Genomic DNA, 18,679 nt, shown 5'->3' with positions numbered 1-18,679 from the left:
AGGGTCAGATAAAAAAAACTTATCATATATACCAAGTTTGTAATTCATCTTCTACTCTTTTAAATTCGCTCCTAAGGAAAAACAGAAGCCAGTGCGCCCCCCCCCCCTCTATCAAACAACGTATCGTTACCAAACCTTAAAATTACCCACCAAATTGTAATTATAATGCTATGAACCAAAAGTTTCTTTAGTCAAGCCACTCTAAATAAGTATTAGTTAGTTACCTCATAATCCTAATTAAATAAATAATTTATTTCTACCAACATAGTTCCTAGGTGCTCAACACATTTACAAAATATGTAACGTTTTACAATTTTTTTCTATCTCTACAACTGATAAATACTAAAAGTTGTAATCGATTGTTATGTGTTGCACACCAATGACGTTTTCTCTTTACAAAACTGATTTATATAAATGAAGCTGTAATTTAATTTCTGTCTTAATTTATAAAATTTAAAACATCCTTCACCTTAACAGAAAAAATAAACTGAGTTAGTGATTTGGATGAAAATTTATAAAAATTATGTGACAAAACTATTAATTTTTTTTTTTCTAAAAACTCCATGTATATTTTTTTATTATATATGTAACAAAAATAATTAAATAAAAGAAATTAAAAAGGTTTTGAGTGAATTGCCAAAATCGTCCCTGTGGTTTTATATTTGTCAGTTTCATCCAAATATCCTTGACTTAACAGAAAAAATAAACTACGTTAATGGTTTGGATGAAAATGGCAAAAAGTTACAAACGTTGTGGATATTTTGGTACAAAAGTGTCATTTTAGACGAAAATGACAAGCGTGCCCAAACCTCAAGCACGATTTTAGCAATTAACTCTAAAAAAGAATAATATTATTAAATGCACCTCCAAAGAGTGACCAAGGGTCAGGAACAAGAAAACAATGTGCAAGTGGTTCGGTGTCAACGTGTACACGGATAGATTCATCACTCTCCTCAACCCTTTCTTCTAACACATTCATCCTCATTTCTTGCTGTACTTTATCCCCAATGGATCCATTTTCTACGGTTTCCTTCATCCTAGAGCTTCGAAAAGGTGATAACAATAATTCACCACTTATCTTTTGTTTCATCATCAGATCTTCTTGTTGATTATGTTGTTATTGGTTTAAATTTTGAGATCTGTTACTGTTGATGATTATGTAATGTGTGAGATTGTGTGTTGTTGGTTAGGGTTTAGTTTTAGCCTTTTAGGAGTTGGTTATTGACTTTGGTAGGTTATTGTTGATTATGATTTGTTTGTTAATAAGGATTGGGGAAAGTTTGGTTTTGTTGGATTTGGTATGCATTTTATGAGTTTTTAACTTCTATTGTTGGCTCATGGTTTGGAATAATATGTTGAGTGAAATATTTGAATGATTTGTTGTGTTATATGGATGGTTTGGAACTAGTCTTAAGTCGCCCGCGTTGCGGGGCAGGAGGCGTAATACCGTGCTACCAACGTTGCGGCACCGGGGGGCATAAAATCGTTTTAAGTAGCAACCGAACAACGACCAAAAGCGGGAAAAAATGTAAAACAAAAACATGAATCTATAACACCAAGTGACTAACATGATGTAAAAAGTAGACGAAGTTGAATTTATACCAACACGTATTTGAAAGTTGATAAGGTAAAAAAACCCGAGGGACCAAATATGACCATCAAACACCGTACTAAGTAGCAACCGAACGACGACCAAGTTGAAGAAAAAACGTAAATAAAAACTAATAAAAAACTAAACTCATTTAACTTTTATAGCAAAATTATTAAAAACCAAAATACAAAATTAATTGAAAAAAAAACTCTAATGTTTACAATGAAAAAAAGACAAAAAATAATTATTATTAATTAGTATGTTTGAAATTAATATATAACTAACATTTTTTTCCTAACTTATGAGGGATTAAAGGTGTCGAATTGAAGAAGTTACGTGGCAAAAGTCAACAAATGCAAACATCACTATTGCTCATGATGTTATAGATTAATATCATGTTAATTGTAAAATGCCCAATCTTTTTTAGTATACATATATAATTGTTGTTTAGTGTATATATGTACTAGGTTGGAGACCAGATTATTACATTGGTTGAATAAATGAAATATTAAATAGTCAGTAATAAATATTTAGGAACTACCGAAGTATAAAACAATATTTTGAGATAAGATATAATTGAAATCACGTATAAGGACATATTAAATAGTTAGTAATGGATATTTAGAAAATATTCTGTTTTAATAAACTATTATTTTTTAATTAAATTAGGAAATAGAATAGAAGCGGGAAAAAGAATCTGCGACTCGTAGAATTGTGACACGTGGCGTAACAAGTTAATTATTTATTAGGTATAGATAGGTGTGTATCTGCGTGCGTGCACGCGCGTGTATATTCATGTGTGTGTTAGTTTTAAGGACTCCTTAGACAGATAGTTGGCGGTGATTGTAACTTTATAGTAATCTTAGATTTGTGATGTGATGTACTAGTTTATAAACGTGATTTCTTGCTTGAACGTTGAACCTTACTAATTTTAAAAAGGTTGACCAAGTTGCTGTCTTGTTGACTAAGAAGGGTGTACGCATCTACTACAATATTAATGTGCTATGGTTTTCCTTTTTGGATTCAGGATACGGGTAATGCGACCCGCAATTCGAAGGTTAAATCTATAGTTCTATTACATGCCAATAAATTACTTTTAATTTCATAGCGTAAAGAAGAATGAGCCTGGTCAATAGAGGGGTTTCCGCCATCGACAAAACACTTACCACAACAACAACCGGAAAGGCAAAAAGTTTAAATCCAGATGCTGCAGAATTCGTCCCGTTCGCTTTACGATCACCTTCCGGAAACACAAATGCTGCGAACACATCGTCAAGTTTTAGCAAGTTCGGAGGTTCAACACAAGGGAAGTCAATACTAGATAGGCAAGAATCGTCTGCGTCAAATAATTCAGATGACACGGCCCACCAGTTCTGGCGGGACCAACTACCTGATGACATCACTCCCGACTTTAACATTGTGGGAGAAGAAGAATCACAAGGAATCAACAGTCTTCCTTTTTCGAATTTATCGTTAACCGATGTCAACGGGAACCCAAGGTTATCCTCTTATCAAATCAACGGTAGCGGTTATACTGAGAAGAAAAGATATCTTCCATCGTATGGAGAAAATAAGCCATGGGATATGCACGGTGATCAGTTGGTTACTGGTTTAGACGAGCTTTATTACAACGGTGATGTTGGGCAAGGATACGTAGATGACGTGCTTAACGAACAGCAGATGGAGGGTATGGAAGTAAATTCACTTGAGTTTTTGGCTTCTCAGTTTCCAGGGTTTGCGGCTGAAAGTCTTGCTGAGGTTTATTATGCAAATGGGTGCGACTTGAATTTGACGATTGAGATGCTTACTCAGCTTGAGGTATGTGTATGTATATATATTCTGCGTTTACATGTTGTGGGTCCAGTTGATTGAATCTAGGGGTGTTCCAAAAGCTCGCACGAAAAAAAATCGATTGTAAATGAGTCGGCTCGGCCCGTGAGCTCGTGAGCCGACTCGAATTATAATATTTAATATATATTATCTTTAGTTTTAACTTTTAAATGTATTAAAATTATAAATATGTGGGAGTGGGTTGAAGTGTTAACATTTTAAGTTTAATTAATCAGTAACATATAAAAAGATGGGAGAATAAACAAAAATTATACATATAATACTTTTAATATGTCTTTTGATCTTTAAAATATTAGAAAAATAAAAAAAATATATTTGGATTAATTTATATTTTTTATGTTATCAGTATTTGTAAAAAAAAAAAAATAATAATAACGAGCCAGCTCTACTTGGCTCGAGCTGGCTCGAACATTTTATGAGCCGAGATCGAGCTCTTATAGTCCTAATTGAATCCCCTTATGTACAATTGCAGCTTCAGGTAGATAACGGTCTGAACCAGAATCTAAATTCCAAGGCGTTATCAGCTTCAGCTCCGAATCTCAGTGCTATGGATTTCCCCGCACTTTCTCCTACCGATAATCATAATAACGTGGCAACGTTTTCCAGACACAATCAGCAGCAGAATATTAATGATTATCGTTCTTTGGAGAAAGAATTACTCATGTTTAAATCTTCCTCAACCGCTCCATCTTTAGGCGCTACAGATTTTGCTGCTGCGGTTAGAAAAATGGCGTCGCAAGACTCGAGCATATGGAAGTACGATAAAAACCCTTCTCCGAACTCCTTTACTGGATCTAGTAGAAGTTCTCATAGCTTAGCTGGCGGGCATGGAAGAAGTGGCAGTTATGGGGATCGGTTGGTTAATGTTAATCGGAGTTCAACACGTTCGGCTCCTGTCTGGCTTGAAACTGGTGAAGCAGTCGGTAATGTTTTTGATGAAATATATATATTTGGTTAAATAATATTATATTGGTTGAATGGGCTGTGTCTATGCACTTTAACTTTGTGAGATCACAGCAAATATGTATTCGGAAATGCGGGGCGAAGCTCGTGATCATGCGCGTCTACGCAACGCGTATTTTGAACAGGTATGTTTTTTTATATATTTGAGGCTCTTTTAATTTCACTCCTTTTTCTGAATTATGAAGTTATCATGTGTTATCATGCAATCTATTATATATATATATATATTTACTTATATATATATACATAAAGTGATATATATACTAATTATACGTATCTCATTGAGGTAACTCTAGATCATAATATCATATACTTGCAATGACATAAATTTTCAATAATTCTAGCGCACATGATAATTATAATTGATTTAATTGAGAAAAAACTAATCAGACTGCTACATTCATACTGAATATTTTATTATTAAAATTTGTTTTTATGCGTGCCGATGAAATGCGTTTTTGCCATGAGTATAGGCCCGGCAGGCTTACCTTGTCGGCAACAAGGCTTTAGCTAAGGAACTGAGTCTAAAAGGGCAATTACACAACATGCAAATGAAGGCTGCTCATGAAAAGGCTCAAGAGTCTATTTACTTTCAGAGGTTAGTTTTTATTTCTGTTTATTAAGGTGGAAGTTTCGGCCCATTTACTTATGAATGGGTCGATTTGGGCCGTGTATAATGGGCCAAGTGTACTTGTACCACTTTTTAGGAAAAGTTAACCAAGTGGGGAACATATCCCAAAATCTATCTTTTAATACTTTCAAATTCTTTATTTTAAGATTTAGATTATTATTGTTCTTATAATAATGTTTTTGTCGTTATAATTAACACTTATTTATCGATAATCTATTTCGTAAGTTTAAGGAGTACATTCATACTGCAGGTGAAATTTTGAGTACATTCATAGGCATTTTGTCATTTATAGTTCAAGATGTGATATATATTGCGTGAACGAATGAAAAAACCGTGAGAACTTGCCCAAAAACAATTCAAATTCAATTTTTTTACACTTATTATTTTTATTCGAATACAATATTAGAAACTAAATTTACACGTTTAAATTTTTACATGCATTTATAAATAAAGAGAATTTATACATGAGTAAGTTTGCAATTCGCATGTGTAAATTTGTTGTTTTTACACGTGTAAAACAATTATTAAAATTGATTTTGATTGAGTTTTTCATTCGTTCTCACGCAGGGGCGGTTCTTAGAAGGGCTGTGGCAGGGCCACGGCCCGGGCAAGTTTTTCGGCCGTAGTGCTAATTTTCCGCATTTCGATCGAAATTTTTTATATATACTATGTTTGGCCCGGGCTTTTTTTAGTGCCCGTGTCTTTCGGCCCTGGCACGTTCAACGGGCAAGATCCGCCACTGTTCTCACGAATCTTGTAATATCCTTCCCGTGTACAGAGTAGGGTTCATTTGAGAACCACTCTTATTGCGAGAACCACGAGAACCAATGTGAACACAACAAAATAAACCCACCCCACCACCACCCATAAATGGATGCATATATTAAATATATAATTTAGTATATATATAAAAGCTTTTAAAAACTTTCGTCCCTTTAAAAATTTGGGCCTCGAGCGACGGCACGGGTTGGCCGGCCCTGGTTCACACAGTTCACTATCGTTCACAAATGAACCTAACCCTATATATATGCCCTGGTTGAAAATATTGTGACTTCTTACCTGACATGCCCGACCCACCCATCTTGCCACCTCTAATTTTCTTTCTCGGCCTTGTTTCTTATTTCTGCAGGAACCCAGCAAGTCTAGATATGCAAGGAAACGGAAGAGGACAAGAAAGGATGATCGATCTGCACGGGCTACATGTGAGTGAAGCGCTTCATGTCCTAAAACGAGATCTCACCACACTAAGAAACATCGCCAGGTCAGCAGGGCAGCGGATGCAAGTCTACATATGTGTTGGAACAGGCCACCACACAAAAGGGACCCGCACTCCAGCTAGGCTCCCAGTTGCTGTTCAAAGATACCTCCTGGAGGAAGAAGGGCTCGACTACTCTGAACCCCAGCCCGGACTTCTACGGGTTGTGCTATATTGATAAAAAAAATCTTGGAAGTATACGCGCTTTTTGACACCACAAAAAAAAAAAAAAATAAAAAAAAAAATAACCCGTTTTAAAAAAAAAAATCAAGGTTTATGAAAAAGGAGCGAAAAAATGAAATTGTTGTAGGTGTACATGGTGGAAGTAAGGGCTATGAGATAGATTAGTGTATCTGTGTGTATTATAAAGGTGTAATCATCCAACAACAGAATTACCTTTTGGTAGGGAGGTTTTTGATCAGTCACAAACATCAGTGACTTGTATTTTTTTTTTTTTTTTTTTGGCTGTAGGTGTAGAAGTGTAATAGATTGTTTGATGTGATACTGTAAAATGTGATGCAAATTACATAAACTTGTCGATCATCAAATCTCGTGATGTTGTCGATTTGAACTGCAACCAATGTTCTTGATGGAAGGTATTGGGCCTTAAAAGAGTATTTGGTTATGGGTTTGAATTTCGGATCATGACCTAACATGAAATTTGCGTGTTTGGGTTTAGTTTAAACTTCGGGTTTAGTTTAAATGGATTCGAGTTGGTTTCTTGTTGAATCCACAAACAAATTTTGCTAATAAGGTTCAGGTCAACTTTACAGGTTTGTGGGTTGACACGTGTAGCATGTTTATTTTATGATTATTTTTAGACAAAGTGTTTTATGTCAACAATTAAATTGGGGTGATTCTATTCCCACATCTTCTAAATCGTATTCTTACATTCTTTTCACTTTATCTCTCTATATATTTATGTATATATAGAGAGACATAGAAGGGAGGGATATGTGAATATTAATACCTAACTTATTACGTGAACAAATAGTGGCTTTCTCATATAAAGTAAATCTTTAATACAAGTTTGAATTAGTGGTTGTAAATCTGTAATTTAATTTATATTTTTCTTCAAATTAGTGTCGAACTGGTAATTTTCTGATATGGCTTATCTGGCTAAACATGTTAACAATTAGCTAAAAATACTATTGAGTTGAAGATTGCACACATTTGTAATTTTGTCTGGTTGGTGGTAGGTAGAGATCACTACCTATATATTTATTTATTTGTGTTAAAAAGTCAATGCTAATCCGAACACTTAAAAGACATCAGCAGGGTGTTCGCGTGATGCGGTATGGGTGACAATTTGCATTACATTACTCGTTTCCGTTAGTTTTCTTGTTCATATAATATATACTAGGTCATAACCCCGTATATTACACGGGTTAAATAAATGTAATTTTATAAATTAATTCTTTAAAAATCTCGTTTATTACATGGGTTGAACAAATGTAATTTTATATATTAAAATTATATCTCTAAGAATCCCATGTATTGTACTGAATAAATGTAATTTTATATACCAAATAATAAAAACTCGTGATTTGTACGGGTTGAATAAATCTAATTATATATACTAAATAATAAAAAAAATTATTTCTTTAAAAACACTGTGTATTACACATGTTAAATAAATGTAATTTTATAACCTTGTATATTACTCGGGTTGGATAAATTTAATTTTATAAACTAAATAATAAAAAAAGTTATATCCTTATAAACCTCGTGTATTATACGGGTTGAATAAATCTAATTATACGTACTAAATCATCATTATCATCATACTCAGTAAATCTCACCAATAGCAAAGCTAAGGTAGGGTCTGAGGTGGGTAAGATGTAAAGGCTGCTTTCAGTGATACCCCCGACTCGATAGTAGTTTTGCATCAAGCCTTGGACATAAACCACATAACACTCAGCAATCGGGACAAAGACCGATTAGTGCATGTCCCCTTTTGTCTTTCTGTTATCAACGCCACCACATGATGATGATGCATTATTAACCGTCCATAGTTTTTAACATTATTTTTACGAACTTAGTAAAATAACTTTAAAATTAGTGCAATTTCACTTTTGCCCTCCGAGCGTCCACACATCTATATTATATGCGCATACCGCAAGCGGGGCGAATATATGATGTTCAATGTTTATACAAAAATATATAATATGTGCAACATCTTAAATGTTTGTTCTTAGAATCAATTCAATATTATGAATAAATAAGAAAGATAAAATACAAAGGGAAAGAAAGCATTATTTAAAAAATATCTTTAATTATAACTTAAATTTGAAGATAATATATTATTAGAAAAAATAGAATATTTATAGCTTAAATTTAAAGATAAAATTTTATTATTAGAAAAAATAGAATAATTTTATCCGACATTCAAAGTAAGATAAGATTTAATATTAATTGATTATTTATTATTTAATTAATTGATATAAGATAAGTATGGAAAAGCAGGAAATTACAAATGTAGACGCCTTCAATAAATGACACGTGTCACTTATTGGTTTCTTTTAATATATAGTATAGATTGTCGCATCATTGTGGTGGATATACGTTATAAGTGAAATTTTTGATTAATCCTTTTCTTTGTTGTGTGCATGGTATGGTCGGTTCGGCTATTATCCTCAACCAAAGCTAAAATAAAACCAAAGTCACCGGTTAGTTTATTTTATTAACCAATCAGTTTTCTGTTAATCAGTTCGGTTTATTCACCTAGATTGATGGTTTTTTGTTCGGTTATTCTAATTCCGGTTAATAGCCAAAACAACACTTGGGCTAAAACTTTTGCTTAAAAATATATAAAATTGAGGGGTATGAATTCATGAAATGGAAGTATAAATACATGAAGTGGAATAATAAATACATGAAATTGAGGTATAAAATATAAAATACATGAACTGAAGGTATAATAACTAGAAATATATGAAATTATGAAAGGTTCTGTCACGGCCCCCATGCCTGGTTTGACCCGGTTCAGGAGCCGCGGGACAGAAATCCCGTGGTATTCATTTTCACAGCGGAAGTCTTATCAGGATCGTTTTAAATTTGAAAATGCCCGAGTTTTTATTTATTTATAATTCGGGATAAACCCCGTAATTTACAGTAGAGAAAGTTCATAATTTCTTTATTTTACAAACATGTTTATTTCTTTATTCGAGCCACTATTTTAAGCTTCAGAGTGCTCCTGAGCACTTGTACTTGATTCAAAGTAGGTCACCTGAAACATGTTGTAAAAATATTTTGTCAGCGGGGAAATACTGAGTGAATCATTCATTTTAATAAAATGACACCTAGTTATAATTTACAGCATAAGAGCAATTACAATGGCAGCATCTTATTTTTATCTGGCGCCTTGTCACCTCCTGGTGACTATGGTCATGCCACTATTGGGTCCTTTCACCCAAGTAGTGACGATTGTCACTGTTAGGACTTATTTGCCTAACCTGTGTTAGGGCTTATTAACCTAACCGTGAGAACTTAGTAATGTGCACAATACCCCACTAGCCAGTGATTCAAGATAACCACGACTTAATCCCTGTAATTATAACTTTTTGGAAATAATTTGAGGTATTGTAAAACAGGTGATAAAAAGAGAATAACTCACATTGCAAGTTTAGATGGGCAGTACTTAGCCTACTGATAAGCCGGATAACCTAGTTTAAACAATAATGCACACAACCAGGTTAGTAACTAATACAGCAGTTACGATAATGCACGAGATACAACCCTCACAACGAATGACAAGTGCTATACTTAAATATCCAACGGATTCACAACGAATAATAGAGCATAGCTCAAATATCCTGTTGGAATCACGACGAATAACAAAGTATAAACCCAGATTTGTCACACCCCAACCGATGGCGGAAACATCGGGATGAGACGAACAAATTGCTCAAAACAATATAACACTAAATGTGACAATAATTTATTTAATTCATTTCATAAACTTTAAAGTGAAATACATAGTTCCAAACAACACAACATATTGTTCAGCAATAATTCAAATGTTATGTGGGCTTCTAGAGTTCATCCTAGCTTGATTCTTGAATCTTGTACTCGAAACGATGTTACTCTATGTGCCCAAACCAAAGTTTAACGCAATTAAAGTGTACCCAAACGAGTTTGAGTAGGTTGACATAGTTTAACCTAACAATACCTGCTCGTAGAACAGGAGGGGCGTTTCTCAACCTATAGCGCTACCATTGTTAGGGGAGGCTTGTACGAAGTTAATGAACACATAGTCATTAGGTGTTTACAGTAGAATAACATGTCTAACATGAATAGAGTGTGTCACATAGAATATGGAATGAGTGTGCATAAAATGTTTAATGTGTTGTGATGTTTGATATGTAATACATATTGCACCCAAAAGTGTAAAACGAAAATGGGTCATGTATACTCACCTTGGATTGCGTTGCGTTTTCTTGGTAAATGAGGAAGAGTAGAATGGTTTGAGATTATCCAAGAGATTGCAAGAGATTCACCCTATTTGTAATTTGAGAATATGTTAAGGGATGACGATAAAATGTTCAAAATGAGGATTGGGAATTTTAGTGGGATTGAATATGGTAATAAAATGTTAATCTTAAGTGAATAAATAACCTTAATATTAAAAGTGATCATATTAATAATGGTAGTAATATAACTGATTTGTTATTAATAAACTAGGGGGAACACCCGTGCGATGCACGACATGCATAATAGTTATTGTTTTTCCTGGAACGACGACTGATATAGATAGTGCGTGACACGGTACGAAAGTGCGAATATAGTATAGATTTTTAAAACAAAAACCGGTTTTTTTTTAAAGTTAGCCGTTTGACCATGGTTATTTTGACCAAAGTCCACTCCTCGTTCGGCGCTTTGTGGTAGCACTACCAGTCAAAAAAAGGCCCAAAACGCCCGAGGGTACAGTGTTCCCCCGCGTTTTTAAGACGCTTTGAGAGAGGTTTGTGCCCCACCACATGTGGTCTCACAAAACTTCAATTCTATGGACGTGTGGTTTCTCAACCCTCTTCAAAAGACGTCACAGTTTTCAAATTTTTTTATTTTTATTTTTTCTTTTTCATTGTTTTAGATGGTGTAAAATAGATGTTAAATATATATATTATACTACATACACATATACATATAAATTCAGTTTTGACATCTAAAAGTCAAATTGCAGGTTTTGTTCCCTTTTATAGATAAGAAAGCAGTTTATTATTTATTACTAAAATGTTGTATTAACTTTATTCTGCAACATATTCTTTATAAACTATGCTTACCTTGACATAACCTAATAGCTATATTTCCTTATTAGAAGTCTCTTATAATTGAAAATTAGTACATATTATTACCTTGCTGGTGAACACATTTACTCTATGTTTAGGGAACAATTTGATTAGGTTGCTGATATTGAATTGAATATCACACCAAATTACAATAGCAGTTTATATTGCTACTATTCACCCAAATCAAGCACCTTAAATAAGTCAGTGTTTCTCTATATTCAAAAAACGAACTATAACTGACGATTATTAAATTGCAACAGTCAATTCAATCCAAATACTGCAATAGAAACATAAAATCTACCACAATTCGTTGGTTAATCACGTATAGTTCTTAATCGATTAGAATCAGAAAAAAGGAAATTGACTCACCGTAACTTAAAATCAGGAAGAAGGGCGAACAAAGGGGCGGAGTTTTTCGAAATCAATGACCCCTGTCTTTCATTGTTATTCCTTGAATGAGGTAAGCAAGACCCCATACTACACACTACATACACATACATAAAAATTGGGTTCTATATTATTTGTATAAACACCGATTGGAAACCCTCACATTGCATTTGATGAAACCCTAATCAATATAAACACACACACTAACACTCACGAATAGAATCGAATTTATAAAAGGAAAAATTCGGGTTGTTTTTACCTCTTGCTGCTCCAAATCTTCATTACCATACATTATCTTCATCTTAGAGATATAGATATTGCACTTAAAGGTCTCAACCATCAAAATACGATCCAAGGGCTAAAAAGTGGTTCCTAATTATGCAATGGTTATCATTTGAACCTTATTCCATGAGACTTGAGGTAAGATGCAAAGAGCATTCTTTTGAGTTTTAAACCATCTGTAATTAAGTTCATTATTTAATCATTATTGTTGCAATTATTAGGTATTATAGATAATAATACCCCATGAAATTACTTTTTAGTAATTTTCGTTTCTAATTGGTTAGCATCTTTTAAGTTTTAAAACCATTTATAGTTATAATTAAATTCATAATAACGTTGATTAAGTTTTTTTATATTTAATTATTATTATTATTATTATTATTTATTTTTATTTTTATTTCATATGATGTTCATCAACTATCTGATAAAATTGCAAAAAAGGTTGTAACCTTATTTGTATGATGTTTAGCAATTACTAAACCAAATAATAATGACTTAATTATAAAATTCAATCAAGTAATCGGTTACGGAGAACTTGAAATGGAAAAGCAATGTAAATATGAGGAAGGTGATGATGTTCAACTAAGTCAAATGATTTAATTCTTTATCAAGTATTTAACAATACTTAATTTATAAAGTTATCAATTTAATTGTATTTATCAATTTATACTCATGTAGAAAGACTAATTCCCTTTACTAACTTCATTGAGTTGTTGTACTATAAGCATAATATGTTGCAATTATTTAAATTTGGTTGGAACCCTTGTGAAATGCTTTATACGATAGTATAGATAAACGCAATCAATTTAAATCTTTTGCGCGGGTTGAAAACATCCGAGCCCTTAAAGTTTGCTGCCAAATCCTGTCAAACAATACCTCCTCAAATATTTCCTCTGCATCTATATTGCCTATATATAGTATCAATTAAATCACACAAAAGCATCATATGTTTAAAAAATATAGTAAAGTAGAAATTAAAAAAGGAAATACCAATAGGCCAAATAAATGTCTATCTCCAAATGAATAACTTTTCTCGTACCCACCCTTTTACACCTCCATATACATGAAGCTGCAAAAAGGAAAAAGACTATAAATTTATGAACAATTAAACAATACATTGGTAAATGGTTCCAGATACTATAGTCATGCAAGGGTACCTTGATGAAGTATGAAATGTCTGTCTTTTTGTATCCAATAACCTGTGTGTATACTTTATATGTAATATAAAATCATAATTTGAAAAAAAAAATCACTAAATCACCAAAAACATAATAAAACATCAATATAAACTCATAGATTATGTAAAAGAAAATTGTTATCCCATCTGAATATTTTAAGAAACAAACCAAAGTTTTTTCGAATAAATGTTGAAATGGGTATAAAAGAACACACCTTTCCACCAAGATAAATAAATTTCATATCAACTTATCTCTTTCTTATCTCTTTCTTTTCGACTCTAACTCGCACAATAGTAGACAAAGGAGTTGATGTTGAGTGAAATGGTGAATTTATAGCAATGATAGAAGATTCCTTAATCGGTCAAATTTATTACATATTGATTGAAATTGGACCTTTGGAGTGCTTTTGCGGTTTATCCCAATAGGTTTCGTTTATTAATTGCATTTAAGAACCGAACTTATTATTGTATTATTATAATTAATTGTGATTATATTCTCATTTAATTATTTTTTTATTTTTTAATATTAATGTAGAAAGACCATTTCACCCCTTACTAACATCATTAAGTTGTTGTACCATAAGTATAAAAGATTGTAATTACTTAAATTTGGTTGGTATCCTTATGAAATGCTTTATAATATAATATATATAGATAGATATAGATATAGATAATTATTTTTTTTATTTTTTAATATTAATGTAGAAAGACCATTTCACCCCTTACTAACATCATTAAGTTGTTGTACCATAAGTATAAAAGATTGTAATTACTTAAATTTGGTTGGTATCCTTATGAAATGCTTTATAATATAGTATAGATTAGGTTCTAGCATTAATGTACTGTACTATATGTTAATATGGTGTTTCATGCATTGCTTTGTTGCAAATTGTGTTGTTTTATTTGTAAATTATTATTATTATTTATAATAATCTAATTAATTTAGCCAAAATCTTGTTAATAATATATTATAATATATATATATATATATAGTTATTTTAATACTTTTATTATTTTAATATTATAATAATAATTCCTTTTTTTTACTGTTTAACTTTAATTTAATGATTTTTTTAGTATCACGGGGTGGGATAAGCTTGGTGTCAACCGGTACTGGTATCGAAAATACCGGTACGGCCTTGTTTGGTGTCGGTACAAATAGTAATTTTAATATTTTAATAATATATATAGTTTTTATATATTTTTATTATTTTAATATTATAATAATAATTCTTTTCTTTACTTTTTAACTTTAATTTAATGATATTTTTATGATACTTATGATCTTTCGGTTTAAATTTTATCTTAATCTATTAAATTCTGATACTAATATCATGGATAAGTTCTTAATATTTGATATCATTTGGATCCCTTTACCTATTTTTTTATTATATGTTTTCTTTGAAAATATATTGTTGTGTTTTTATTACGAATTATATTTGAGCTACTTTTAATATATTAGTTACTTCGAAATTTAAATTTATGGTTACCTTGTCAAAGATCATTTTATAGAATAATCATAAGTTTGGAATAATTATCTTTAAACCAATTATTAAAACAAATTAAGATCAAAGTTAACTTTAAACTAATCTACCTTTATCTATAATATATTATTTAGTATAATGTGTTATTGATGATATTAATTTTAATGATTATTGATATATAATTATTTTATTTTATTTTTTATCTTATCTCTTATTTATTTAATATAAATTAAATGCAATTAATAGGATTTTTATAGGATGATGCATTTAAAACAACCATAAATTTTGGTTTTAAAATAGAACATATAACTAAACTTTAGAATATATATAGATAGTTTCTATAATAATTTATTTTAGAAGTAATTGGATTTATATTAAACGAAATAAATACTGATTTCTCGCTTAATAATAGTTCTGATTATTAATAATAACTAGATTATTACCCCGTGTATTACACGGGTTGAAAAAAGTGTTATTTTACATACTAAATAATAAAACAATATATCTTTAAAAACCTCATTTATTACATGGGTTGAATAAATGTAATTTTATATATTAAATAATAAAAACTATTATATTTTTAAGAACCACGTGTATTGTAATTTATATACCAAATAATAAAAAAGTTAAATCTTTAAAAACTCTATGTATTACACGAGTTGAATAAATGTAATTTTAGATTAATAGTATATTAAATAAATATAATGTTGGATAAAGTCTTATATATAAATTTTAAGTAATTAATATATTTGATATATAATAAAATACTAATAATAGTAAAAAATCTAATTTATATACTAAATAATAAATATAAAAGAAAGGCGGAAAACCCAAAAAATAGGTGCCTCCAATGAATGACACGTGTCACATATTGGTTTCTTTAATTATATAGCATAGATATAGATATAGATGTTCACATCATCGGTTGTTTCAATCGATAACATAATTTGTTTTCATATCATGGATCCATAACCAACGCTACAAATGTGACAAACAACACTACAAAAAGGGAGGTGGATATGAAATACCGAGTATAAAGTTAACCGAATAGACTATAAAGAAATTGAACTAAAGTAGAGTATATGGTCTAAATATGGAGTAAATAACAAAGTAAAGTGTGCATGGTCTAAATATGGAAGAGTGAAATAAGTCGTTTTATACTTAAGATTTATGAATATATAATACTCACTGAAATTAAACTAATAATATTTATCCATAAGATATTAAACTAATAATATTTAGTAGGAGGGTTATCTATAATATAATATATTAAACTAAATAATATTTAGTATGGTGATTATCTATAATTAATTAGAAAAGATTAAACTAAAATAATAATTATCTGTAAGAGATCGTCTAATATAATGACAAGTGTCCCTAAAGTGGTTTCTTTTATTATATAGTATAGATAAGTAATATGTAATAATAAATCTGATATATTAATAATAATAATAATAATAATAATATATTATGGTTTACAAATTAGTAATTGGTAGATATGTTTTATCTCAATACAACTTTTATTGTTATAAAGTAAGTAAAAATTTGATAATTTCTTTTAGATATTTCGAGCAGAATAGTGATCAAATCATAAGCATTTCAGAAATTAAGATATTGTTATTCATCTGTTAAAATCCCATTATATATATATATATATATATATATATATATAGATATATATATATATATATAAAATATATCGATTAAATTAAAGGATTATACCGAACCATGACGACTCTAGTCTCGACCGTGTTCCGACGTCGTCTTCGTCTTCGGTTTGCAGAGATGGTACATTTGTGTTGTCAAGACGCCGACGTTTGATGCCCGGACTGCCGAACAAGGCTTGAGGGTTCACGGTTTGTTCTCCGATCTCCGGCCAACTATGGTTGCTCCGGTAGAAGCTTCGAACACAGGCGAGCTTCGTTATTTCCGGTCGTCTTCTTGGTCTCCGGCGATGCCTCCGACAACGTGCAGGTTGTTTCGAAATATAGAGTGAGAAAGAGAGAGGAGGTGTGAGAGTGTCAAGATGGATTGATGCTATATATATACACATTTCGAAATCTCGTTTCGGTAAGTTTCGAAGAATTCCGAAAATAAGAGTGTCGGTTGATGTATGTTTTGTTTGACAAGGGACTAGGTTCATGACTGAGATAACAATGGAAACACGGAATCGTAATTTATTCCGATCAATTAGAGATTGCGGAACAAAGGAACAGTTGACTTGTTTGTTATATTTTAAAGTTTCCGAAATCGATATATATGTAGGGTAAAGTTCTTGTACAAATAATCTTAACATACTAAACATACAAATTGAAGGAAAACTCAAAAAGACAAGGTGGCATTTTTGTAATTATCAATAACTATCAAAGTTACTCTACAAATACCTCTAAAAAAACCTAACCACTCCCCCCACCCCAAAAAAAAACCTAAACCCCCCACCCCCCACCCCCCAAAAACCTAAAAAAAACCTACCCCCCCACCCCCCAAAAACTTAAAAAAAAAACCTAACCCCCCCCCCCCACCCAAGCTAAAATGCTAAAAACTAAACCCCCCAAAAAACCTAACCCCTCCCCCCACCCCCCACCCCCAAAAACCTAAAAAAAACCTAACCCCCCCCCCACCCCACCCAAGCTAAAATGCTAAAAACTAAACCCCCAAAAAACCTAAAAAATCTAAAAAAATAAAAAAAAACACACAAATTATTTTATTTTATTTTTTTAACATTTTTTATTAAAAAATCGCTACTTTTAGTAGCAGCAAAAAAAATTTTTTTTTTTTTTTTTTTGCTAACGAAATGTAGCGATTTTTTAATAAAAAATGTTTAAAAAAAATTGTGTTTTTTTTAGGTATTTTTGGTTGTAACTTTGATAGTTGGTGGTAATTACAAAAATGCCACCTTGTCTTTTTGGGTTTTACTTCAATTTGTATGTTTAGTATGTTAAGATTATTTGTATTTGATCTTTTGCCTATATATGTAACTATTTGGTGTAAATTTATTTGAAAAGTAGACCATGTTCAAGATTGGTAAACAAGGAATGTCTCAATCTAGGAGGAATTTAGCCAAAAAGAAAAAAAAAAAGAAACAATGACAACAAGATATCTATCCTTCGTTACTCATTTTGGCGGCAAATTAAAAACACTGTCCTAATTTAATTTAGGGTGATCCTTTTGTTTTGTTTGATGATCATATTATATTCTACACAAATGGTCCCTTAAGTTTTTAACTTGATAGTTAACTTGGTTAATCATATAACCTTAAACTCGTTTCTAATATCAAACAAACTAACTTGGTTAATATATATAAATTTTTAAATTAATTAATTTAATTAAAGAAATAAGTAACTTTTTTTTTATGGTAAAAATTAGTTTAATTATTTCAACAAATAAATAATTACCCATATTTAAAACCGCATTAAATTAAGATAAAAATCTTTCAACGGATATTCATTTTGCGAAAAAAATTTCGTTGGTTCAAAGGTTAGGATCCAAATATCAAAACGGGCCGGATTTTGGATATCCGTTTTTGACGGATGTTACAAGATTGAGCAGCACTTAAACACTCGTTGGATAGTTTCAATCGATCGGACGTTGAATCGTAATAGCGATCGAGTTATTACCCGGTATTGTGGCAGCACCTCGCTACTATTCAAAATTATACCCTCTAATGCTATTATTTCGTCTGAGAATTGAAAGTTTTCGACAACAGAAGGCCGTCTCATGCCCTGGCTATTTATAGCCTGAAAACAGGCTTCACGCGGCCCGCGTAAGCC

The 18,679-nt window shown here is 31.3% G+C and overlaps 1 protein-coding gene and 1 long non-coding RNA gene across 2 annotated transcripts; one reads left to right on the top strand and one right to left on the bottom strand.

The window, feature by feature from the left end:
* The first annotated feature begins 862 nt into the window (after positions 1 to 862).
* On the top strand, positions 863 to 6,908 carry LOC110928994 (polyadenylate-binding protein-interacting protein 7). The gene is made up of 6 exons (XM_022172083.2): positions 863 to 1,053; positions 2,619 to 3,409; positions 3,915 to 4,365; positions 4,460 to 4,530; positions 4,879 to 5,003; positions 6,166 to 6,908. Exons 2-6 carry the CDS (start codon positions 2,711 to 2,713, stop codon positions 6,467 to 6,469), a joined length of 1,650 nt encoding a protein of 549 aa, XP_022027775.1. The 5' UTR covers positions 863 to 1,053; positions 2,619 to 2,710; the 3' UTR covers positions 6,470 to 6,908.
* Positions 6,909 to 12,921: 6,013 nt separating this feature from the next.
* Positions 12,922 to 13,499, bottom strand: LOC118490185. Its single transcript, XR_004888535.1, has 3 exons — positions 13,406 to 13,499; positions 13,239 to 13,317; positions 12,922 to 13,156 (listed from the first exon to the last, which is right to left on the bottom strand). It is a non-coding gene; the product is annotated as an uncharacterized LOC118490185 (long non-coding RNA).
* Positions 13,500 to 18,679: the final 5,180 nt, after the last annotated feature.

The sequence above is a fragment of the Helianthus annuus genome, chromosome 3 (assembly GCF_002127325.2).
Source record: "Helianthus annuus cultivar XRQ/B chromosome 3, HanXRQr2.0-SUNRISE, whole genome shotgun sequence".
NCBI classification, from domain to species: Eukaryota; Viridiplantae; Streptophyta; class Magnoliopsida; order Asterales; family Asteraceae; genus Helianthus; species Helianthus annuus.
Note: the sequence above shows the minus strand (reverse complement) of the source record. Positions and strands in the feature narration are given on the sequence as shown.